Source organism: Acomys minous, assembly GCF_964271855.1.
Source record: "Acomys minous genome assembly, chromosome: 9".
NCBI classification, from domain to species: Eukaryota; Metazoa; Chordata; class Mammalia; order Rodentia; family Muridae; genus Acomys; species Acomys minous.
In genome coordinates this window covers 97,476,665-97,503,520 of record NC_140490.1, presented here as the reverse complement: position 1 = coordinate 97,503,520, position 26,856 = coordinate 97,476,665, and the positions used below count along the sequence as shown (strand labels likewise).

The window sequence follows — 26,856 nt, the reverse complement described above, 5'->3', positions numbered from 1 at the left end:
CAATCTATTTTACAGTCTTACAAGTTAACCCATTTGACTGAAGTACTTTGGGAGGATCCTTTTATGAGCAAGATGGGGCAAATAATCTCATATTTGGTCACTTGTACTCTTTTATTAAAAAGCTGTAAACATGCTGGGCATGGTGGTGCATGCCTGTGATCCTAGCACTCAGGGAGGCAGAGGCAGGTGGATTGCTTTGAGTTTGAGGCCAGCCTGGTCTACAAAGCGAGTCCAGGACAGCCAGGGCTACACAAAGAAGCCCTTTCTTGAAAAACCAAAAAAAGAAAAAGAAAAAGAAGAAAAAAAAACTGTAAAAATATAATGCCAGCCTAAAAAACATGTATTATTTTTATATCTATGCATTTTTTTGTGTGTGTAGAGGGCAGAGGTTGATGCCAGGTGTTTTAGGTCTCTCACTGAACCTGGCTAGGGTGGCTGGGCAGCAGGTTCCAGGGATCTGCCTGTCTCTACAGCCCAAGTTCTGGGGTTACAGACATGTACTATCATGCCCAGCTATTGCTGGTATCTGGACTTAAGTCTTCTTTCTTGCATGACAAGTCCATGTAGGGTTAAAAAAAAAAAAGGTTTACTGAACAAAATATGTACATTTCAAACTGACACACTGCATAAAAATCTACCTCATTGTCTCATTGTCCAGTGAATTAGGTTCACTTGACTGGTATCATGGCGGGAAACAGGCCTCTAAATTAATGTAATAAGACCATCCCAGATGTCTGCTGGATCAATATCTTAATATGCATGTGAGTCACAGCTTGGATAATGACATTTTAAGAGACCCATGCATAGAATGTCTTCCTCTAATTGTCAGCTATAAGCCAGAAATTATGGAACTTAGTATTATGAAGGATGGAAGGGACTATCAATCTTTAAATGCCTCTGCATCCACATCAGTATTTACTGCAAACACATCCATTAGCGCGTCACTTTTTTAAGCAGACAGCCGCTCTGGTTGCTAACTCGTGCTTCTAAAGGAATCCCAGCAGGATTCCCTGGTGCGGATACCTGTATCGCTCCTCTTGCAGAGTCTGAGAGATGAAGCCGTATTCTCTCTTAAACTGCACCTTCAGTGCTTCGATGTCCTCTGCCAGCTGGGTCTGCGTGTCCTTGATCTCCCTGAGTCCCTCCAGGATCAGAGCGAGCTTCCCCTGGCTGTCCAGTGTGCCGGCCCCACCAGCCCCGAAGGACTGGTTCCCATTGCTGTCAGCCGAGCCCGATGTGCCGCTGGAACAGTCGTCATCGCTGCCGTACTTGGGTTTGTTCACGATGGTAGCGCTGCCCCCGTACGCCCTGGGGCTGGCCTCTGGCCTGAACTCTTCTAGGGAATTTTTCAGGTGAGCGATGTTGTCTGCGCTGCCAAACTTATTCCGGATCAAGTTGGCAAACTCCCTGGACTTATTGAAGACAAACACAGGGGGCGTGAGGGATACCCCTGGCATGCTCGATTTACTGCTCTCCAGGCAGTGGGGAGCAGTCCGAGATTTCACGTGGGCGTCCTTCAGAGAGTGGTGTATTTCCTTCAGGCTGTCTTTAGAGATGTCCTTTGAGCTTCTGGAGGCTCCGTTCTGTTCAATCTCCCTGAGTTTCCTGTGATACTGTTCCAGCTTCTTCTGCAGCTGGGCGATGGAGTGGGCTGACTTCTGGTTCTTCTTCTCAAACACCTGCTTGATGCGTCCAGCCTGCTGCTTGTCCGCGCTGCTGACCAGCTTCAGGTACTCGGCGACGTTCCCGTCGCGGGATGTCTGCTCGATTTTAATCTGCTCGGTCACCTTTAAGATTTTTTGTTTCAGGCTGTCCGCGTTGAGTTTGACCTTGTGAAAGTCCAGGATGCCATCTGGGACGTCGAAGTTGAGGTTGGTGTCTGACCCGCCTCGGCGTATGCTCAGGGGTAGGCTGAGGGTATTCATGTCATGTCGCGTTACCTGAAAGAGGATCAGAAACAAGGTGACCACCTGGGGGACACGAGACACTCAGCGTGACAGAACCATCCATGCAAACGTGGCACACGTGGCAAGTCCTAGATTTTCCAACTACTTGTGTCACAGGGCGAACACTCGGCCGCTATCCTCCAAAGCTGAAGAAGGTAGGACAGCCCAACTTCTTGCTATATCTGTGTGCGCTAACGCACTACCTAGACATGGCATCACCTCTCCAGTGTCTCCAATTTATTGTCTGTCGGTGGTAACGGTGCCACGGTAGCAAATGCAGAACAGAACGAGGAGCCCAGTCGGTTCTGGTTCCAGTTTCCCATGTGATGTGGGAAGCTTGCCGCTCAGCCCTCGCTGTGTACCCCGTTATGAGCAACGCCTCTAATTCAGAACTCAGGCACTTAACAAGACCAGGAAAGAGAAAGAAGTGTGTGTGTGTGGGGGGGGGGGGGGGGCGGGGAAGCTTTCGCAGATACATCCATCTAGAAAAATTATATTTCTGATAGAACCACTAAGCAGATGCGACAGAACTGTATGGTGCATGGTTAAACTTTGATAATGGAATAGTACAATGGTATCTCTATATGAAAACAAATAACTCCGAACTACAACTACGGTGATTAAAATTAGTGAACAGAGGACGATAAGCCAGTGGTTCTCAACCTTCCTAATGCTGTGACCCTGTGGTCCTCAAGTTGCGGCGACCCTGTCCCCCCACCATAGAGTTACTTTGTTGCTACTTCAATAATTGTCATGTTTGCTACTGTTATGAATCATAGTGTAAATATACCCCGCTACCCAGAGGGGTCGCGACCCACAGGTTGAGAACCATGGTGATAATGCAAAGGCAGCCTGACAGTGTTTTCACACTAACAGGTCATCCAGACAGAGAACTATACAGTAGACCTGGGCATCCCTGTTGGGGTTGGAGGTTTGTGCTCTAAAAGGGAAGGGCAAAGCCAGACTGTGCACTAAGATTGCTGATGTACTTGCTGCGCACAGAAATTATCTTGTTTGATCCTTATTACTGAGCTAGGCAAGAGACGAGCTGAAGCCACACACGCGTAGGAACTGAGTGCCTTGGAGCCAGGGTTTGACTTTGAGCCGCCTCTCACCTTATTCCACCGATACTGTCCCCGGAGGATGAAAAAAACGAGCCATTGTAGAGTCTGAGCACAAGCTCCGCTTACAGTATCTAAACTGGAACCTGTCGGTTGCTGAGTTATCACGGCCTTGATAAGAGTAAACGCCTTGGCGTTACCCAACAGGAGATGAGGTCATTTCTGGCACAAGTTACCCTCTTCTCTCATTGTAAAGGACCAGGGAGCTAGCAGCAAAAGGTTAGTTAGCAAGGGATTAAAACAGACAGACCTTGCAGTGTTTGAGTGACCCAGACTCAGTACCGGTCACTTTCAACATGACTATGAAGTCTCTGCCACTGTCCTAAATCCTGCCCAGTGCCTGACTGGGAAGAAGCAAGCCTGACAGTAGGCAAAGGGGAAGCCTCCTGCGGTCTCTCTTGGCCCCTCTTCCTACACACAGCTGCCACGAAACAGACTCTTTCCTGTTGCTTTGTCTGGTGGACATCATGGAGGATTATGAACAACCACACAAGTCAGCCTGGAAGGAAACAAACGCCAGATCGCCATGAACTGGACATAAGGTCTGGAAAGGAGGACAGAGCAACTGTGACCTTGGTTGGTCGGGGAGGAGGGGTGTCAGGTCCATGGTGATCTTTGGGTACGTGAGGGTGGTCCCAGAGAGCTCATGGCAGCTATGTAGCCTTGGCTCATTACTAAACTAGCACAGCAATGGGCTCAAATGACAGTAACCCTGAGTATCACCGTGTGACAACATACACAAATATAGACCAGGACTTTCAGCCGTTAGACGAAGTATAGCATACACTCATGAAAGATTACAGTACATACATAAGTGTAAAACATGACGAACAATTGACAATCTGAGCATGTTGTGTGACTGCACTGAGTTTAAAGCAGGGCAGAAGCACTCCCAGGCCCTGTCAATCAACAGCTACATTACTCTTCCCTCCTGGGGATCCAGGCAGTGTCCATTAGTTTGGTCTATTTACACATCATTCTTGTCATCCCCCCCCAATCCTGTTGATGATCCCATAATCATTTGTTCCAGCTTTCTTGAAATTCAAAGAGAAGATCAAATTAAGTTACATATTATAAATATATATTTTTATAACTATCTAAATATAAATATAAAAATTTATATATGCACACACACACACATACACGCATGCGTATATTAGAATTCTTCTACTATGTCTGAAGAAAAAGGTTTCATGGTTTACCTGGCAAAACTCATCAACAGGTCACCACTTGCTCACCTTTCTTCAGTTCTCCACACCCCTGGGCTGGTCAGCCACCCAGCAGTCCCAGTGCAGTCAGCCTGGCTCCCCCTTAAAGGTCCGGGTCAGCCTTATATACAGACACGTGTTTACTCCCAGGAGGCCAACTGACTTTTGCCTTACTTTAAGTTGTAACAATGCTTGGCATGTCCTCAAGACTCTGGGTTGGGGAAAGAAACAGCACCTGAAGCTCAGCGCAGTCGGTCCCTCGGCTTGTCTGCGAGTCTCAGTTGACGATGACTGAAGAGTGACAGAACTGTTTGGGGGGCACACATTTTAGTCTTCTCTATGCAGCCTGACCACTGCACAGGTAAGATGGCCAGGTATACATTGCTCAATGCCCACAGGTTCCCGGGGTATCAACCGTGAGGAAGAAAGCTGAGCCCTCCCTGCTTTGTTTATGCTGGAATTAGTACCCGCCCCTGGGTGGAGCAACCAGCTTTCAGAATTAGCCTGTGGGAGGAGGTCAGAGGTTCCCGGATCACCTGCGCTTAGCATGCAAATGGACTTGTGCATGAGGGAATGTGGGCTTGCTCCAGCACTGAGATTTACTAACAACATGTTTTGGGGTAAACTGAGTCACATCTGTGTGATCCTATCACCCGATCTATTGAGCAGGGAAACCAGAGGGGGTGTTGTATAATTTGGGGAATAAAGCACAGGACAAACTGTGAAGTTGGTAATGACACAGTCCAGGCTGAGGCAGACTTTGCTGTGTTCTATGCTGTCAACTGTCCTCATAGTCTCTACAGCCTCCAAAAACGACTTATCCTCTCCTTGCCTCAGTTTCCTCCTCTGCAAACAGACATAAGGATTCTTTAAAGAACGGCTGGGGAAATGCCTTAGTGGATAAGAGTGGTTGCTGTTCAAGCGTGAGGACATGAGTTCAAATCCCTAACACCCACATAAAAGGCAGGGTATGGGCTGTGCACACACCTATAAGCCCAGTGCCATGGTTTATTGGTTTCTAGCCCAGCATTGGGGTTAGTGAAAGACACTGTCTCGAGGGAATAATGTGAGGAACAAATGAGCAGGACACCCATGGTTCTCCTCTGGTGTACACACACACACACACACACACACACACACACACACACACACACACACACACACACGATATTCTCGACCATGAACAGTAAATGGATAACAAAGAGTTAAAGAACCCTGGCACACAAAATGGCTTCAATCAATGTTTCCTGCCATCTTCCTAATTTCATTTAAAAAATATATTTATGTGAAGTGTGAAAGAAAAACAAGCACCATTGTACTAACAATGGCTATTTTTGCAACACGGGGTTATAAGGGTTCATTTTTTAATTATGCTTCTGTATTATCCCATTTTAAAAAAAATAAAGCCAGTGTAGCATTGTTTTGGCAAGAAGGGTGGTTGTTTTTTGTTTTTTGTTTTTTTTTAAATGATGGTCCTTCCAGTCCTCCCACACAACCTGGCTATTATTACTTGGATGAAAGGCAGACCCCCAGCATCCTAGTGAAATGCCATTCCTAATTGTGTTTTCTTCCGGCAGCAGAGACATTTCCCCTGTCACCTCAGTGTTCTAGAACAAAGGCTGAGGAAAAGACTCAGCCCTGGACAGACGTCAAAACCTGACCCTGAGTCATCTCTGCGGCGATCCAGGACTCCTGCACAGCGTCCCAAGGAAACTCACATCCACCCCGGCCCCTGCCACAATGTGGTCCTTACCGGTGAGCTCAGAGCACACCACTCAGACTTGCTGGGAGACATTTACCCCTCTGGTCCCTACAGGAAGAGAGCAAGATGTACCAGGACACTCTGAAAACCCAGGCAACAAAACCAGGAGGGGGAGGAGAGGTTCCTGTGTACCCTCGACGATTGTGAAGCAGTGCTGATGGGGTGGAAGCATGAGAGGAAGGGCCGTGGTGGTTCTGCTGTCATGGATGCGATCGCAGCCGCGCTGGCCTCACACGAGTCCATTTTCTTACTTGAGAGTGGGTTGTTAGAGGTAAGGCCGCCCCACACTCTCGGCCCCTTCTGCACGAGACAGGGTTCCCTTTCTTCTCTGCCATGTTGTGGTGCAACTGGTGGTGGTGGTGGAATCCCAGTAGGATGCTATTTGGAAACTTCATTCTACGCCCCCCGCCCCCCCCCTCACTATCGTGGACTAAATACATTTCTTTGTAAGTTAGTCAGCACCCTGTTACAACGACAGACAACAGGCTAAGACACCCCTAGGAGACGTGGGCTGAGGCTCAGAACCTACAAAGATCCAGAGATCAGAATAACAAGACACCTAGCAACCTGCTCAGTCCCAAGGCCAAGTGCCGAGCCCTTTCTCACACGTTACAGACACTCCAGGAAAGGGGCGTGTCCTCCAACAGGCAGCAACTTCCTGTTGGCTACAAGACTGCAACTATCACGAAGGGTGTTTCAGGGCAGCTAAAGGTTCAGATTCACGCGCAGGCCACAAGCTTGGGCGGGGAAGGGAGGTTGTGTGGCCAGGCATCTCTTCACTCCTATCTACTGTTTTTGCTCTGCATCTCAGGTCTAGGGTCAAGGCTATTCCTACAGTGTGCCAGTCAGGATGTGCAAGGCTTTTGCTATGGTGACAGTGCCCAGATCTCAATTGCTCCCCGTCTCTCCCCATTTCTTTCTCTTTTTAAAGATCTGTTTCTTGCTTGTACTAGCAGCTCAAGTCGGCCGTAGGACCCAGGCAGTGCCGGAGCCCAAGCCGTATGGAATGCGGTTGAGTTGTATACGAGTTCCTTAAGCTTTTCCCAGAGAGACACACAGCTGATCTGCTCCACAAACCACGCACCTCTGTAACTCCTGGGGACAGGGAAGCATTATCCTATTTCAAGCTAAAGGACAAGGTCACCTTAGTGACACATGCCGGAGCATGTGAAACACTCTCACAGGTAGATTCTTCTGGTGGTGGTAATTTTGCACACAAGGGGATGAGGCACAGAGAGGCGAGGTAAGTAGGACATATGGCTGAGAAATGCAAGAGCTGGGATGGAAGCCCAAGCCTTGTGCCTCAGGAGCCTTCTTCCCTAACAAGACTGAGGACGTCCGTCTGTGTGAATCAGGCACAACGCTAAAGCTTTTTAAAGCGCCCGTGTATCTTTCACACCAGCCCTCTTTTACGAGATCACTGAGGCTTACAAAGAAAATATATGTCTCCTGGAGCCCAAGGGTAATACACAGTTTAACTGGATCTCAATGCGGATTTATGAAATACTTGAGGCTGACTGTGGGAAAATGTGCTGTGCAGCGTCCTTACCACAGCTGCCTGGGCTTGTGTGGGCTCTGGGCTTGATTGTGACTCCTGTCAGAAGAATGTCCTTTGTCACTAATTCTGGACTTACAACCTCCACTTAGAGCTCTTCTGGAGGCCTGGTGTCACTTTCTGGAGCGTCCCCATCTGACGCTGGATCCAGGTTGTAAAATACGGGCGGCGGAGTAGGCCAGATGATTTTTACAAGAACAAAAAAGTTTGTTGTTTTTATGGCAACAATACCCAAACATTTACAGTCACCGAGAGAAGAGAGTGAGACAGAAGAATATGGAAAAGAAAGGAAAGGAATGGATGGAGGGAGGGGGAAAAAGAGAAGAGGATTTGGGAATGTGTGCATGGCCAGCAAGTGAGGACCTGGGCTCTAGGAATGGTGCCAGTGCAGGCCTAAAGAGAGGTCAAGGTTCCCTTCCGGTGTTGGGGGGGGGCGGGTAACCCACTGAGGGACAAGGAGCTGTGCAGTGTGGGCTGCCTCTGAGTTTTCCCTCCCCATGCACTAGTAAAACATACGGTGTTAGGTCATTTTCCTTCTGGCTTGACACACACTTGAAAACTGCCTAGTGAGGGAATTTAACTTCGATAACCAAACTGATGTAGTAAGATAAATGCCAGGCACTTGGCTTTATTGCTGATAGAGCCAGGGCACTAAACACCTAACAATCACCACTATCGCCACCACCATCACCACCACCATCACCACCATCACCACCACCACCACCATCACCACCACCACCATCACCACCACCACCATCACCACCATCACCACCACCACCATCACCACCACCACCATCACCACCACCACCACCATCACCACCACACCCACCACCACCATCACCACCATCACCACCACCACCACCATCACCACCATCACCACCACCACCATCACCACCACCACCACACCCACCACCATCACCACCACCACCACCATCACCACCATCACCACCACCACCATCACCACCACCATCACCACCACCACCATCACCACCACCATCACCACCACCACCACCACACCCACCACCACCATCACCACCATCACCACCACCACCACCATCACCACCACCACCACCATCATCACCACCACCACACCCTGGGCTACCATACCACTACCATCACCAACAACAACACCACCACCAACACCAACAAAACAACTGCAGCCTTGGCAAGCCTCTTGTCACTTGTTTCTAGAGACATATGGCTGCATTCACACAGACACCTGCTCAGAAGACCTGATAGTTTCATTCTCTGGAAAAAGGCTGGTCCCTCCCCACAAGCCCCAAACTAATAGTCTTGAGGAACCACCTCCAAAGACATTTTATTAGGGAAGTACCTCTATCCCAGGCTTGTTTACAATTTGCTTAGACAAGAACATTTCTTCTGATTGTCCCTGTCTGATGACAAAAGTAAGGCCACTGTGTGCTGCACCAACATAGTCACTAAAACATTTTCTGCCTGCACCCTGCTCCCTCTCTTAGATCACCGGAAGAGGACTCTCTGGAGTGTCAGAAGTTGTACTTCCCTGCTGCCTGGAAGGAAGAACTGCCACTCTGGAGGACGGACACACACACACACACACACACACACACACACACACACACACACAGAGCCCGTCCTTTCTCCATCGACTCCACAAATGAGTACTGTGCAGGAGATGAGTGAGGCAGTGTTTAAGGCTCTCAAAGGCAAATTCTTCAAGCACCCTCAAGCACTTACAAACACTTGATACTGTAATTATAAATAATTATCTTCTCATTAAGCCTCTACCAGCCAGCATTGCTAATCTACTTCGAATTGCATGCAATGGAAGATACAGGTTTCTTCAAAACGGCTCATATAACTCACACTTGGAGTTCACGCAAACTAATCGCTGATGGAATTCATCTGACACTGGGAGTGATCTGTGCTGCCCTCAGGCCTTCAGCACTGAGGAGCTCAAGATCTGTGCAGGGTCTTCACGCCATCCCACGGCGCAGCCTTCCACTGTGTGAGACCTGGAGCATGTCTATGTACAACCTCCGGAAAAAGGCTGGGGTGGGTGGGGCACGAGCCTATTTAAACCCCACAGCTCCGTAAGTGGCTGTCACTAGCTCTGCTGTACAGATCTAACCATGGGAGGCATCCGACCATTGTGGTACAGCCCAAAGACACAGAGCAGAGATCTTTACCAACGTCCAGGTTTTAACCTCCATCTCATTGCACGTAGCTGACGAGAACCCAGCCCCGAATACTCCATGCATTTTCCCATGTCTGTACTGGCTCTCCCGCCCAGCACGGCCTCCCAAGCCTCCATCCTGACTCACCGAGCCACCTTTCAAGGCCCAAGTCTAAGCCGGACTCTTCGAGAGGCCTCGCCCCACACTCATGACCAGCTTTGTGCTACACCCCAAATTGGCGAGTGCCTCCTTCACAGTGTTTACTCTGCTGTGTACGGTGGGTATTTGTGCAGCACTTGCTCCCTCAACATTTGGAAGCCCTCCCTGGAGAAGGATCATCTACTAAGCCACCTGTCTCCTCACACTGTTTCCTCAATAGAACCTCTGTGTTTGTTGAATGAATCAGTGGCTGACAAACAGCCAACTGGGGCAGCCAGTTGGTTCCCTTGTTTACACTTGCTCAGCTGTTTGCAATGAAATCAAGAAGAACCTGTGGCTCGGGAGGTGACAGGGCTATGATGACAACATGGCTTTCAAGTCAGACATGCTCAAACATCAAGGAAACCAGGAACTCTCTGCCTCTCTGTCTCTCTCTGTCTCTCTCTCTCCCTCTCTGAAAGCTCTCCTTTGTTCCAGGCAGCATACATAGGTGGTCAGCTACCAATACCTATTTTTTTAAGTATATTTTTTAAAGATTTAATTTTAATTCTGTCAAAGTATGTGTGCCTATGTGCAGACGAGAACGCGAGAGCCTAAGGAAGTCAGGGGGCGTCGGGTTCCCTGGAAGGGGAGTTATAGGCAATTGTAAGATGCCTGATGTGGGTGCTAAGAATCAAACTCAGGACGTGCTCTCCATCTCGGCGCCATCTCTCCAGTCCCTTAAATGCTATTAAGAGCCACAATGCACAAAATATGCAGGCAGGACCCCGCCCTTCATAAGTGGCATTTCCCAGAAGGTATTATTATAATTAATGCTGAGAACTCAGGTGCCCGCGGTATCGAACACATCTATATGCTCTGACTCAATCTACTCTTTGTGATAAATTAGAAAACTTTAAGCGTATCTATTGAACCAGTAAGACTGTCAAATAATGGTGGCAACACGGAGGGACCCAGAGATGACAGTATTATGTGGAATAAGCTAGGCATGGAAAGACAGGTGAGTTTGCTTATATATGGAATTCTTAAAAACCTGAGTTCATAGAACTAGGCAATATAGGCCAGGAGAAGAGGGAGTGGGGAGAGATTGCCCACATGTACAGCGTTACAGCAGACGGGGGGGGGGGGGGCACTTACAGCATTCTATTACCCCAAGAGTGATAACAGTCAACAGCACAGACTCCTACAGTGTAGGTAACTAGGGGCGAGATTTTTGAATGTAAATGTAATCACACAGAAATGATAAAATGCTTCAGATGAATAACCTAAGCATTTTGAATTACCATTACACAGAATATATGCTGTATCCCCCAAAAGACGTACAACGGAAAACACTGCATGGATAGTTTCTTGTTTCTTAGTCAGCATAGTTCAGTTGGATACGACCTAAAAAAATACAGGCATCCTAGGGGTAAGGGTAAAGAAGCTCAGTGCTGAGTACTTGCCTCCCATGTATGAGGCTGGAAGACCAAAGACCAAGACAACTCATCAATGTTTGTTTGTTTGTTTGTTTGTTTAGTGTGTGTACACTCCAGAGTGCTGTGGAGGTTAGACGGCAACTTGTGGCAAATCTGTTCTTTCTTCCAAAGGATTGAACTCAGGTCATCAGGGTTGGTGTCAAGTGCTTTTACCATCTTGCCATCCTGCCAAAATCTCTACCCCTTAGATTATCAGATTACTTATGCCCGTCTGTCTGTCTGTCTGTCCATCCATCCATCCATGTATCTCTGACAGCCTTTCACATCCTAAATCTAAGATGGCAACAGCATGTTTGAATGAGAAAGGCAGAGCTAGCGAATGGCAGAGAAAGGACAGGATCTCAGAGCGTCCAAAATTATTACTATACAGAATGCTTTACATAAGATGGACCTTGGTGCCGAGAGGCAATTACTGGAGCCGTTTTCAATCTGATATTAACCAGGGATACTAGCTTAAATCCCAAGATATCTTGCATAATGAAAAAATGCAGGCAACTTCTGCATTTCAGCCACTGCTAATGACTCTTGAGGGCAGACACGAACTCCCTTCGCTGGCTGAGTTCAACACGAACTTCCACAGCCACTAAATGCTTCTGCCATCAGCGGCAGAAGAGCACAGGCTTCCCGCTTGCACTGTCTGCTGCAGACTAGAGACACCAGAGGGAGGGGAGGACCATAGGAAAACCTCACAATCCAGGAGAAATTGATCCGCAAAGAAATAAAAGCACTGTGAACTGTGGTTTTTAAGGATAAACACCTGGTCACGATCCATCTTAAAATCAAGGTCTATATTTGGGTTGACTGTATTTCCAAAACACAGGGAGCAACCTGCCAGGGCTAACTCAGCACAGTCAATGCCAGGCAGCTCAGATTTCATGGGATTCAATAGCCATGTGTCCCTAAGGAGAGGTCAATGACCAGGTGGTGGCCTGAGTGAGGGCCTGGGGCATAGGTTGCTTAGCCAAACCAGCTTGATTCAAGCTGCACTTCGGCCATGTTGAGTTCCTTTGTATATGTTATTTCCCTCTATGCCTTAATCTCCTGCAAGTAAGGTGAGAACAGCCCTATCTATTCTACAGGGTGTCTATGAGGTCATTGTGAGCCAGTGTCTGTGAATCCTTAAACTGGCCTTGTACAGACTTTAGGGCTGAAAATATTGTTTACCACTCACTAAGGCCAATACATCCTAGGAAGGCAGGGATTTTGTTGTTGTTGTTGTTGTTAAAGTCCAAAGCCAAGAGTGACAATAAGGCCACCACTGCCATTGCTGTCAACAAGTGTGCGCTTGCACACACAAATATACATGCACACAAACATACAAGTAGGAAACTTGCCACTATTGGATGGGGTAAGGTAGATGAGTATGTGCTAGGATGTGACTTCTCCTTTTTTCATGTGAAAATATAACAATTTAATGACCAACTGATGGTTTTAATCCTGCTTGAAAGTGCTTTATAATTGGGGAAAGATAAGCTTTTGTTTGTTTGTTTTTGTTGTTGTTGTTGTTCTGTTTGCTAACTTTACCTAAAGAGGCTCTAACAGTCTGAAGGATATTCCGCGGTTGAATTGATCCTTGCTCTCAGTCCACCAATGACTAGCCCCTCAGAACCCTTCCTATGAAGCTCTCTGTGACTTACTGCTGCCTTGGCAGGAAGGTTTAAAGCGAAGGATTTGTTTTCACAGGCAGAGATGACAGAAACAGACTTTACCTTAAGACTTCCCACCCTAAGAATAATCCTGTGGGTTTCTTGTTTTTTAAGTGGGGCTTGGAAAAGACCACATTCCAGACAATACCTTGAAACTAAAAATGTTGTAAAATCACAGGACTTGGTTAAACGCCCTGTGTCTCCCTCCCCTCCCCCCTCCCCCCTCCCGCTCCTCCCCCTCCCCCCATCCCCTCCTGCTCCTCCCCCCACCCCACCCTGCTCCAGTAGTATCTGGTTTTAATTAAAGAGTTCCTGAGACAGAGACAGTTATACTTTATTTAGCTGACACTGTCCAGGGAGGTGAGCCAGGAAGGCTCTAGATACCTGAAATTCTTGCCAAGTGGGAGTCACCGTTTTTAGGTTTTGTGGGTATTGTGTTCTTGTTGACCTGGGGCTATTCTGGTTTGGGGCTGGAATGTGTCCCAGAGGCACAGGAGCTGTGCGGCTGGTCCCAAGATGGTGGAACAACTGGGGAAGGTGGGGAGAGGAGGCTTAGCCTCCTTGGGTTACAGTTTGTCCCTGCTTCCGGCCCAACTCTTTGCTTCCTCATCAACCAAGAGATAAGGAGCGGCTACCTCAATGCCCAGTGCGGAGTAGCCCCAGCCGCCTTTCAGTCCTTCCGCGATGGACCCAACGCCCTTTCCAAGCATGATCAGAACCAAAGCTCTCTTCCCTCAAGCTGCTTTTGCCACTGAGATGAGCAATAAACACGGGTATGATTTGAATTGTGGCACAAACACAGTTACTTGACCTGGGTGGACCAGCGATGTGTGCTGCAGTTAATTTCAGGCATTAGGGCCCTCCTGTGAGGGAACTGGGGGGCCAAACTCTACAGCCTGCATATCAGATATTTACATTATAATTAATAACAGTAGCAGAATTACAGTTAGGCAGTAGTAATGAAATAATTTTAAGGTTTGGGGTAAGGGGGTCACCACAGCATGAGGAACTCCATTAAGGGGTCGCAGCATTAGGAAGGTGGGACCACTGCTATAGAGGAAACTCCTGCATATAATACTTAAAAAAAGAAAATACACACAAAAGCTCACGCTAGCAGTGGTTACCTTGCAGAAGCTGGGAGACTGAGTCACCAGAAGGGGGAGCTAAGCAGCACCAGACCACTGAAAACACTGATCAGGAGGGCAGTTCCTCCATGAAGGGACTCAACCTACTATACATTCCTGATATATGTGCGATACTGTAAGTTATATCTCAAAAAAGTAAGAAAGGAACAAAACAAGCCAGGCAGTGGTGGCGCCCGCCTTTAATCCCAGCACTGGGGAGGCAGAGGCAGGTGGATCTCTATGCGTTCAAGGCCAGCCTGGTTTACAGAGTGAGTTCCAGGACCGCCAGGGCTACACAGAGAAACCCTGCCTTGAGGAGGAGAAAGAAGAAGAGGAGGAAGATGAGGAATAAGAAAGAAGCAGCAGCGATAGCAACAATCTTAGACCACAAAAACCCATCATTTTACAGTAAGAACTTGTGGTGCATCCCAGCTGTCAATTAGGCTGTCAATATGTACTGCATTTTGTTTCCAGCAGGGTCACGATGCTACCTGATAAATATGTGTGTGTGTGTGTGTGTGTGTGTGTGTGTGTGTGTGTGTGTGTGTGTGTGTGACCAGAATATAAAGTGTAAGCGAAAAGTACTGAAAATCAGTCAGGTCTACAGCAAGGCACAAATATCTGGGAGGTAAATAATGGGCATCAGATTTAGACCTGGAAACGCTTAATATCAAATTCCGAAAAACAGCAAACCCTAAATACCACGCTGACACACTGGGCTGATGTCTCGTTTCATTACACAATAGTTACTCAGAGAGCCAATGTCTCTCAAAGAGGCTGGATTTAACTAAAAAAGCACACAGAGTACAATTAGGACTTATGTACACACGCCACACTATTTTTATGATAGCTGACAGAATTTATTAAGTTAGCTTCCAAACCGGCCCACTGGAATTCAGGATTTCTGTTTGAAAAATGCCCTCCCTTCCCGGTCTGCTCTGTTAGCCAGGCAGTGTGCTACAAGTACAAGTCATAAAGAGGGACAAAGCTCAGCCCTGGGAATGTCTACTGTTAAGAATTACAAGTGGGGAGTGGTGGCACACGCCTTTAATCCCAGCACTAAGGAGGCAGAGGCAGGCGGATTGTTGTGAGTTCGAGGCCAGCCTGGTCTACAAAGTGAGTCCAGGATTGCCATGGCTAACACAGAGAAACCTTGTCTCAGAAAATAAAAAATAAAAAATAAAAAAAGAACGACATGTGGGTAGGAGAATGCGGTGTCACAGAAATGGAACAATGAAGAAGCTACAACTTAGCCTGATGAATCAGGGAGGCTTCTGGGAAGGAGACACCTGATACAGACCTGGGGGAGGCCTGAAAAGCTACCAAGATGCATGTGGCAGTTTAGAACGGTTATCCTAACAACACTCAGGAGGCTGAGCAGGATTGCTGTGAGCTTTTTTCCCCCAAAAGGGGAAAAAAACTCCCCCAAACTGAAAGCAAGAAAATAAAACCAGCTAGGACAGCCTGCCCAGAAGAATAATACATATGCAAAAGCTACGACAAAGTGCAATGTTTACAATACTAAAAATTACTTAAGATATTTAAAATTGAGTTGATTAAATGGGCCACTCTATGGGTATGAATAAAAGACAAAAAGGGTTTGGTTTATTTGCATTTGTATGTTTTGTTTTTCGATTTTTTTTTTTTTTTTTTTTGAGACAAGGTCTCTCTATGTAGCCCTGGCTGTCCTGGAACTCACCATGTAGATCAGACTGGCCGCAAACTGACAGAGATCCTCCTACCTCTGCCTTTTGAGTGCTGGGAAGCACCAACAAGCCTGGCCAAAGAAGTACACACAGCAAGAATGTCTGAGAAGGGCCAAGGACTGATGAACAGAGCCTACAGGAGACTCTGAAGACCATGTCACACTTTACAAAAATGATCATAGAAAATGCTAAGAAACAGAGAAGCTGGAATGTCAAAAACAAAAATTCACATAAAATATAGAGTCTTTAAAAAAATCTTTTTTCTTTCTTTCTTTCTTTTTTTTTTTTTTTTTTGAGACCAGTCACCTATGTTGCCCAGGCTGGCCTTGAACTTGTGGATTTGCAGCATCAGCCTACTGTTTGCTGGGACTACAGGTGCACTACCATGCTTGGCCTCAGGCAGCCTATGTTCTTAGTTACTGTGCAAAGTCCTAGAGCTGTGACTAGACTGTATTTTAAGGGGTTTGTATTTGGCTTATGTGCTGTGTGGCTGGGGAGGAGTGCACATGAACAAATGTGCCTGATTTCGTGAATACAACCCTATTTTACTGCATACCAAGACTAAGTAGGCTTATGTCTTGGAGTCAGGGATGATGTAACTAGACCTATTACTAAAACACACACACACATTCATATGCATACATACCCACTCACATATCCACTCACACACACACAGTCACATGACATACACATACATATGCACACATACACACTCACACACACATTCACACAATCTACACGTGCACATACACATACATATACACTAACAGACACAGTCACATGACACTCTCTCTCTCTCTCTCTCTCTCTCTCTCTCTCTCTCATACACACACACACACACACACACACACACACACACACACACACAAAGCTAAGGTTAGCTAGGTTCCTATCTAAGAGAATATTATCTATCACTGATAGGCAACCAATCTTTTTTTTTTTTTAACGCACAATTGGTCCCCTGGAGACCTTTATCAGTATTAAACAAACTTCAATCCAACAGGGGGTTGGGCAGATTATAAGGGCACTGCTTTCAGACAGGGGTTAAAGAAGATTCTCTGAAGGGAACAGGTCATTTACTTGTGGATTAAAAAAGAAAAATCGCCATGGCACATCTTATCCTACTTTCCCTACACCATCTAATGGCATGACACCAGTGTGCTCACCTGTGCCCTCTGTTCAGCTAGGCTAAGACAAATGTTCTGTCTGGAAAGAGTAAAACCCCAGATTAGATTAATAAAGGTGTGTGCGTGTGTGTATGTGTGTGTGTGTGTGTGTGTGTGTATGTGTGTATGTGTGTACGCGCACGTATGTGTGTGTGTGTGCGCGTATGTGTGTGTGTATGTGTGTGTGTATGTGTGTATGTGTGTATGTGTGCATGTGCATGTGTGTGTGTGTGTGTACTCTAGGGGAGAAGTGATGGCTAGTGTTGACTGTCAACTTGGGAGGATCTGGAATCCACCTGGGAGACAGGCCTCAAGCACACCTGGAGCGAGCAGGCTGGTCTCGGGACAGGACGCCTTTGAAGGGTTGTCTTAATTAGCTTAATTGATGTGGGAAGACTCACTCTAAAAGTGGGCTGGAGTCTGGGACTGGGTAAAGAGGAGAAGGAGGCTGCACACTGGGTTCACTGATTTCCGTTTCCCTTTTGCTGCCAGGTGGGCTGCACCCATGTACAGTGAGTTGAGTCCACTCACCGATGAATTGCTTTGGTGAAGGCTTTTTTTTTTTTATCATAGAAACAAGGGAAGCCAAACAAAACAAAACAAACAACAACAACAACAAACAACCTAAGGTAGTGGGGTCAGAAGACAGCTTGGGAGTTTCAATGACAGATACAATTTTTCATTGATTGGGACAGTAGATCAAATCACGTGTCTGTACCCCCACTTGGGTGCTAGTTTCTCCAGGGACTGCAAGATCTAAGGTGGGACATCTGCTTTGAGCTTATTACATAACTGCCTGTATTCAGAATTATCACGTGAAAGCCTAATGACTGTATGCCCAAAGGGTAGAACAGGTTTTCTGAATAGACTTTATTCATACTAGTTCCTTAAGATATATGACTGGTAGGGCTCCCCTCTACCCCCCCCCCCCACACACAACCCCCTTCTTTGGCCTTGGGAAAGATGTCGAACTTGGCTTTGAACAATGTAATACTATCTACAATATGGTACGTGTCATTAACTCAGCTCAGTCCACCTACTTTGTTCAGCATTTCGAAATGTTAGAGGACCATCTGTTTGATATTCATCAGCTGAGAACATGATGAAATCTCATTCAGCCCAAGATCTTAGCCACAAAGTACTGCTCTAAGGTTTCCTCGGTTTTTGTGCGTTAGCCTCTGACGCCCTCATTTGCTTCACATGGTGTCACACTGCATTTATTATCACGGCCTTTGAAACTGTGCCCTTAAATACCTCACGCGGGTGTCAAAGACATCATGCTCGATTGCTTTTCATACAGGGTAAATGTGAACCCGACGATCGGTGGATGCGTACCTCAGTCACGGGACTGACTCCAAGTGTTCAGTCATACGTAATCAGAGACGAGGGTATGTTTAGTTTATACATTACGGGGCACATCTTTCGAAGGAACTCAGGTGATGTGCATCAACAGAGGGAAGTGACAATGTGATTCGGCAGGAACTAAATGACAAGCAGATTTGGGTACAATCATCACTTTTCCATTTATCCAGCATCTTTGGTCAACAATTTCAATTAATCTTTCCAACTGTTCTTGCCCCAACCCGGATATGAGCATCTCAAGATCTGATGCCTCTCAGTGCCACGCTATTTAACACGCAGTCCCTCAGTCTTTACGGCTAATCTACCCTCTCCCTCAACCGCCACACCCACCAAATTCTTTTTTCGTTTATTTTCTATTAGCTCACCCTTCTTTTCTCTTGAATACTTGTCTGGCACAAATCTTTTCTACTGCATGGTTGGATCACCACCGTGACTTTACTCATGTGTCCCCGGGCTACTCCTTTCAATGGTCACACGCTGTCTACAGGATGCAGCTCAACTTCCTGAAGTTGGACTTTAAAGGCCTCCTTGCCCTGACCCAACCCTGTCTTTGTACACATGTTGTACTTTCGCCCTCTTTCCCAGAGCAAACAGCCCGACCCACGGAACCGTCTCCAGGCTAAGTGCTCACACCTGGATCACTTCCAGTTCTTCCTTCACCTCTGTTAGGAGGCCATGTATGCAGGCCTCCCGCGCCTTCCCTTCACGTCTACTCAGCGCGGGGATGTTTGCAAACACACTAATGCGATGCTAAGCTCCACACCAGGGAATCCTCCATGTCCAACGAGATCACAAGAAAAGTCTGTCAGTGAAGTTACAACTAATAGTTTGGTGGCCATATGGAATGTCTGGACCAGAGCTAGGAGATAAGGCAATTGAAACTCTCAAATCTTTAGTCACTAGGTCATAAATACATTCCCATTCCTCACGTTTTTAGTTGCATGTTACACTCCCCTCTGCAGCCATGACCACCATGAGGAGAAGGAAGAGAAGATTCTGTCTGCCCCCTTTCTTTTTGGGAAGTACTGAGTACCGAATGCAGGGCCTTGTGCGCACAAGCACGCGCTCCACCAATGAGCCACCCGCACCCCCTGCACTCTTTCTCTTTTGCATTTTTTCAATTGTATTTTATTTTTTTGAGAGAGAGTTTCTCTGTGTATTCCTGGCTGTAGTTCTGGATCTGTACACCAGGCTGACCTTGAGCCCAGAGATCCTCCTGTCTCTGCCTCCCGAGTGCTGGGATCAAAGGCATGTGCCACCGATTGGAGATCAAATTGTCCAGGCTGGTCTTGAACTCACTCTGAAGCCTAGGTTGGCCTTGGATTTGTAACCTTCCTGCCTCAGCTTTCCAAGTAGCTGGGATTAGAGGCGTGCGCCAGCCAGGCCCGCTATCTAGCCCCTTTGATCGTCTGTATAGTTCTTAAGACAACGCCAAGAGACCAGAAGATGAGCAATGAAGATCAAAGCACATGTGAATAATTGCCTCCTCTCCTTACTGGTGTCTCTAACGCTACACTCCAATACCTCCACCCCTGCCGCCACCCCTGCCTCCACCCCTGCCGCCACCCCTGCCTCCACCCCTGCCGCCACCAGCACCTGCTTCTGGTTTTGGAATCAGCACAGACAACCATCAATAGTGAACCACTTTAAAAAAAACTGGGGGAAGGAGGGAGGGGGGAAGGAGGGAGGGGGGAAGGAGGGAGGGGGGAAGGAAGGAGGGGGGAAGGAGGGAGGGGGGAAGGAGGGAGGGGGGAAGGAGGGAGAGAGAGAGGGAGAGAGAGAGGGAGAGAGAGAAGAGTGAGTCAGAGAGAGATGGATAGACAAACAAAATGCAGTAGAAAACGACAGAGCCACTACCCTGGAAATGAAGCTGAACAGCTACCACGGGAAGCTGTCCAAGGCAAACTGCTAACAGGGGAAAGCGAGATGCAGAGCTACGCCCATGGTGCACATCCATCTGTGCTTCAGAGGATGGGGCAGTTATTGCAGAGGTATACAAGTGTACTTACCATGTGTACATGGGATTCACTGTCTTTCTCTCTTTGGTTTTTCGAGACAGGGTTTCTCTGTGTGGCCCTGGCTGTCCTTGAACTCATAGAGATCCGCCTGCCTCTGCTTCCCCCAGAGCTGGGATTACAGGTGTGCACCACCACGCCTGGCTTAGTTTTCTAGTTTAAAGCCAAGCCCCTAGTGCGTATAGTCTCAAGTGAGACTAAGGGGCAAACACCTGTAGTGGATATAAACATGTTTTTGTTTTGATCCCAAGTGTGAGATATGTAATGGATGTAAACATGTTTTTGTTTTGATCCCAAGTGTGGGATGGGGAACAGACTTGTGAGAGATCAGGTGATGTTTATCCACTAGAAGACCAACCACCTCCTGCGGTAGCTTGGTTTTTGCCAGCTGAAACACATCTTAGCACAGACTCTGAGAGGAGATACGTATATGAGCTCAAAACAGGAGGCGGGGCTTTTTGGGTCTTGGTATTGTTTGGCTGTTCATCGATCCACTTCGAGATGCTCCTAGAGAGAACCGCTCTAGAGAAGGCTTCGAGGCTTCAGCTGCTGCTCCGGGTTCCAGCTGCTGCTCCGGGTTCCAGCTGCTGCTCTGGGTTCCGGCTGCTGTTCCAGGTTCCAGCAGCAACTTCGGTGGAATTGCTGGTCTGCTGAAATCCTGGTGACTACGCCAGGGGATCCACTCCAAGGAACTGAGTATAAAAAAGGTCTACTTCTCCTCTTCCCCTAAACTTCCTTTCTCTCCTACCTAGGGTAGGTGGGCTGGAAAGGAGGGATAGGAATTAAAGAACCCCAAATAAAGTAGGTTTGGAGACCCGCCCTGACTTCTCCTAAGACCTTTTCACCCACTGAAACAACTGGCCCCAGGGTGGTAGACCTTTTGTAGCTACAGGCTACAACTTAACGACAGCCTTTATGTGATTCCCTTTAGAAAAGTAACATCACTGAAAAGAAGTTTCTAAAATTCAATCTCCAAGGAAGGAAAGCCATGTCCTCAAACACAGTCCTAAGAAAGGTTTTTAACACTAAGCTGGAATTGCCAAGCCAGAATATAAAATTTCAAATAAAACTTCCCCCCAAATAGAACATACTATTTTCTCCTAAGCTCTTCACAAAATACTGTTTTCCCAAGGTACTAATGCCACTGAAAGACACTGAGGGCTTGCTTCCCAAACGCTCACAGGTTTGAATCTGGCCTGTGGGCGGTGATGTTTCCTGTACAGACTCTTCATTAGGAACAGACACTGCAGGGAATCAATGCACACACACACACACACAGCACAAAGATGGCTCTGTCTGCAGTGCCGACGGACTGACTGTATGCATGAGTCCTGTAAGACTATAATGAAGCTGGAAAAAAAAATCCCTTACCTGGTGACATCATAGCTATGCTCATATCATAGCACAGAACATTACTCACGAGTCTGGGTGATACCAGTGTAAACAAACCTACTTTGTTAGCAGTCATAGAAAAGTGGGACACACAGACTCACTTGGAAGTAAAGGACTGTGTTCCTGGCTTATGTACTCACGGCACTTGCCATCTTTACCGCACTACCCCACAGATCCCTAACAATAAAACAGTTAATTGTAAAAGCACCAAGCAGGTTCTCCGGGAGACCATCTAGAAGAAGACACAGTCACCACACGATGGTTCTGTGTGCCTTTCTTCTCCCGATGACCTTGTCCAGTGGGACAAGATGGAGGAAACGTCAGTAGTGTGGACCATGTCTACCACGGGAAGACTAGATTAATGTGTACGTTTGAGTTGCAAGTCAGTTTTGGTTGTTTGTTTTAAATAAGAAGTTAAAGAGTTAAAAACAAGCAAACATTTTGAAACAGAAGGAAGCTTACAGCGTAAGGAAGTATTTTTTTTTTCTTTATAGCTCAGCAGTTGTCAACCGGTGGGTCTCAGCCCCTTTGAGGGGGTCAAATGACCACTGCATATCAGATATTTACACTATGATTTATAACAGTAGCAAAATGACAGTTATGAAGTAGCAACTAGATAATTTTATGGTTGTGGGTCACCACAAGAGGAGGAACTGCGCTAAAGGGCCGCAGCATTAGGAAGGCCGAGAACCACTGGCATAGCTAGACAATGTCTCTGTTAAGTGTTATTTTAAAAAGTCACAAAGTTGACGAACTTGAAAGTTTTATAGAATAAAGTGACATTAAGATCAATTTACTATTCAAGAAATATTTTCTCGTAACTCTAGTGATTCCTCAGAGTCCAATTCTTAAAAATAACATCTATAGGCCTGTGCACTGACGCCTCAGGCCTTCACAGCCCCTCACCAGTGATTCACTTACTGACTCACGCAGGGCGGTTTCCAGTCCAGGAAGCCCCATTCATGGTAAGTGCCCTTATACAGGTGTGCAATTAAAAGTAAAAAAAACATCTTTGTAATTTCTTTGTGCTTTTTCCATGTTTAGAGACATACGCACAAACATTGCTGTACTACAACTTCTCACAGTATTTAGCACAGTGCTACGCAGCAGGTTTGTGTGCAGGAGCAGCAGGCTGTACCTCGCAGCCTCACTACGTAGCAGGCTGGACCACCTAGGCCTGCGTATGAGTGTGCTTCATGATGTCTGCACGATGACAGCATGACCCAGAGGAGCGTTTCTCAGAATCTATCCCCTCAAGCCGTCCCTGGTGTCGTGACACATGGCAGTGTCACCTATCTTGGGGTGGCTAAGGAAAGAGACTGGCTGCAAAGAGCTCATGCGACTTTTGAGGGCTGAGCTGTTTTGTCATTCCTAGGCTTTTATGTTTCATCTGGACTTTCAAAAAAAAGTTTTATGTAACAATAACTTTAAAAAAGAGCAATCAATCCATGTCCTGAAGGTTGAAGCTACTTTCTAAGAAGCCAGAATGCAACAGAACTTCATCTGTTAAAATACATTCTGATGCTGGGCGGTGGTGGCACATACTTTTAATCCCAGCACTCAGGAGGCAGAGGCAGGCAGATCTCTGTGAATTCGAGGCCAGCCTGGTCTACAAAGTGAGTCCAGGACAGTCAAGTCTACACCGGGAAACCCTGTCTCAAAAAACCAAACCAAACAAATAAACAAAACTTCTGGTAGCTCTAGGACTTTGAAATGAAGCAATGCTAAAAATCAGATTAAGATAAATTGGAAATGTTTACATATAACTGATTCTAAAAATATTAAAACCTGGCACTTAAACATGCCCATGCCCTCTTGGGAGATCCAGAATCCTCATGCCCAGACAGGAGAGTACATTACAAGTGGTCACAATAGCACCAGTCACAGCAAACCACAGAAAAACAGAAGATCCACAGGTAATCCAAAGAGAATGTTCATATACATATAAGCCCACTGGGATGCCTTTGCAAAGTGGAGTAACGTGGACTCGGTGTTAATCTAGTTGAGTTTGTGTAAAATGAAGTGGGTTAAAGAGCACATCCAGTGGCCTCGAGTGGTGGTGGCGAGCGCCTTTAATCCCAGCACTCAGGAGGCAGAGGCAGGCGAATCTCTGTGAGTTTTGAGATCAGCCTGTTCTACAAAGCGAGTCCAAGACAGGCAAGGCTACACAGAGAAACTCTGTCTCAAAAAACAACAACAACAACAAAAGCACATTCAGGTACTTGTTAAGCTGAGGCTGGAACATCAGCAGTTTGAGGGAGCCTGGGCTACACCGTGTGAGACCCTGGCCATCATGGCTACCTAGTAAGAATCTTTCCCCCCCCAAAAACGAAAAAAGCAAACCAACAGACAAAACCCCCAAATACAAACCAAACCAACCGAGCAAGAACATATTTGAAATAAAACTTTATAAAGGTCAGATGCCAACTCCCCTTAGCATAAACACATGGGTGATAAAAAATGGTGAGATTAGGTAAGACAATGATTAACACAAATCTTCAGCTGGGAGGGCTGTGAAAGGATGCCCTGTCAGGGGAGAGGGTCACAGGTCATGTCTGATAACTGGCACTGGCTCTTAGGCATTTCATCTTCTTTTTCCTTAATGCAGTATCTCTTCTGCATAATATTTAATACCTTATGGTCATTTTAAAAATAAAAACTATGGAATAAAACACTAAACTACATGTGTGTGAAGTAATAGATCAAATACCATCTCTTCCTAATCCTAATGCTCTGTCCCTATAATTTTATTTTTATTTTAAAAAACATTTTTGAGACAGGGTCTCACTATGTAGCCCTAGATGGCCTAGAGCTCACTATGTAAACCATGCTGGTCTTGAACCCACAGAGATCCAGCTATCTCTGCCTCCATGTGCAGGAATGAAAGGCGCACCACCATACCTCCCACCCCTCAACATTTAAAAACAGTTTTTATTATACCTGGTATTATGTAATGTAAAATATTTTCATACAAGTATGATATCACTTGCTGAGCATATCCCTCCAGACCGCCTCTAAACTTTGTTCCTGGTTCTGCTTCTACTTCTGAGGCATGCATACATACACACATACATACATATATACATACATGCATGCATACATACATACACATATACATGGGTTTATATACCTATATAAAACCCAGGAGCTACCACTGAGAAAGCATGGTAACTGCCTTTCCAAGACGGCTTTAATTCAGTTAATAAGTTTATCTCCAGTATAACTTGACCTTTGTACAATATTAAAATTTAAATTATGACCTGGATTGAAAGGCCCCTGGGCCACCCCTGCATTTTGGTCCTGTCTTTCTGATCACTGTCCTTACCAGGTCACATCCAGGAAAGGGAGGGATACGGTCAGGAGAAAGCCCCCGGCCATGGTGAAGGCTGCTGACACCCCCTGACAGGGCGACTAGCCGCTGCCCCCACCCCACTGGTTAGAGAAAGTGGAGGGGTTGTATTGGTGGAAGGAGTGCCGGCTGCACGGGGACTCGCCGGAATGGCCTGTTTGCCAATCAGTGGCTCCATAAACCTACTGCGTATCTGTGGACAGCCTGGCACGGAGTGGGGTGGGGTGGCTGCTGAGGTTTTATTTTATGAGCCATTTGATCTGGGGAGCACTGTCCTCTTCACCCCAACTGACACCAGGCATGCCGAGCTCTGTCAACTGGGCCCCTCACAACCCTGAGGCTATGGGATGCTTTGCTTCTCGCTGGAACAATTAATCCCTCCAAGTTTCAAGGAGCTGACATCTCTAACTGGCCAACTCCCTCCCACAACCACAGCTACTGCGGTTTCTGAGGACCAGGGGATAGCTACCAAGGGCATAACCCTCTTTAAAGGCATTTGAGATAAACTTTTGATGAAGAACAAACTGGAAAAAAAAAAGGCCTCAGTTGATGTGTTGAACTGTTTTAGTATTGCTGGGCAGTGGCGGTGCACACATTTAATGCCAGCACTTGGGAGGCAGAGGTAGGCTCTGAGTTTGAGGTCAGCCTGGGCTACAAAGAGAAACCCTGTCTTGGGAAATCAAAGATAGATAGATAGATAGATAGGTAGATAGATAGATAGATAGATAGATAGATAGACAGACAGACAGATAGATAAAATAAAATAATAAATAAATAAAAATTTTAAATTACTATGTGGGGTTGGAGAGATGGCTCAGTGGTTAAGAGCACTGGCACCTCTCCCAGAAGTCTCTGGTTCAATTCCCAGCACCCTGTGGCAACTTACAACTGTCTGTAACTCCAGTTATGGGAGGGCATCTGACACCCTCACACAGACATATATGTAGTCAAAACACCAGTGCACATAAAAATAAATTAATTGTTAAAAAATTAACATCTAAGGAATGAAAGATCACTGTTAAAAGTTCTCCACAACACACACACACACACACACACACACATACACACACACACACACACACACACACACACACACACACACGAATGCTGACTTCCTGTGATATCAACAGCTCAAGACACAATGCGTGTGTTTTAGATCCTTTGCCTCTGCAGAGCCCACCGCGCCCCATCCAGAAGTCCCAGGATGGGCAGAGGAACCCTGAGTCACAGCATACTGCAAGCCTCATAATCGGCTTTCTCTCCCATCCCCACAGGGCAGCATCCACCACACCATTCTCTCCTGTGGTGGCTTACAGGTGTCACTAAGGCAGTTACACAGAAGCTAGGGTTTCCAGGGAGGGCGAAATGAAAGATGACCACAATGGGAAGACGAGATGTTAAAGTAGGAAGTTAGATGCCAGAGCAGAGCCTGTGAGACCCAGAGGTAAAGGCGGGGGGTGGGGGGGGGTGGGAAGATAACAGAATTGCTCTTTTAATAACCGAAGCCCCCACACTCGAGCCCTGGCATTTGTCCTGTCTTTAACCAATCTTACTAGACTTGCACTTCTAAAAAGAATGAACAGTGAAGGAATTTGGCGATTCACTAGGCGTTCAGGGACTTAACAACTTAGAAACCCACTTGGGAAATTAAAGAGGGATTTGAGAAGACACAGACAGCTAGTAAGGACAAAAATCACTTATATTTCTTTCA

General features: G+C 46.6%; 1 protein-coding gene across 9 annotated transcripts in view; it reads right to left on the bottom strand.

The window, feature by feature from the left end:
* The window catches only part of TMCC3 (transmembrane and coiled-coil domain family 3), a 275,602-nt gene that overhangs the window by 10,939 nt on the left and 237,807 nt on the right, over positions 1-26,856 (bottom strand). For 6 of the 9 annotated variants that reach the window (XM_084794410.1, XM_084794411.1, XM_084794417.1 and 3 more), the window contains one exon: positions 1,024-1,940. In XM_084794410.1, coding sequence (XP_084650536.1) covers positions 1,024-1,940 — 917 coding nt within the window. Of the gene's footprint in view, positions 1-1,023; positions 1,941-4,269; positions 4,696-9,895; positions 10,016-26,856 lie in introns of those variants that run through there. The other 3 variants (XM_084794414.1, XM_084794413.1, XM_084794415.1) reach the window with 3 other exon arrangements.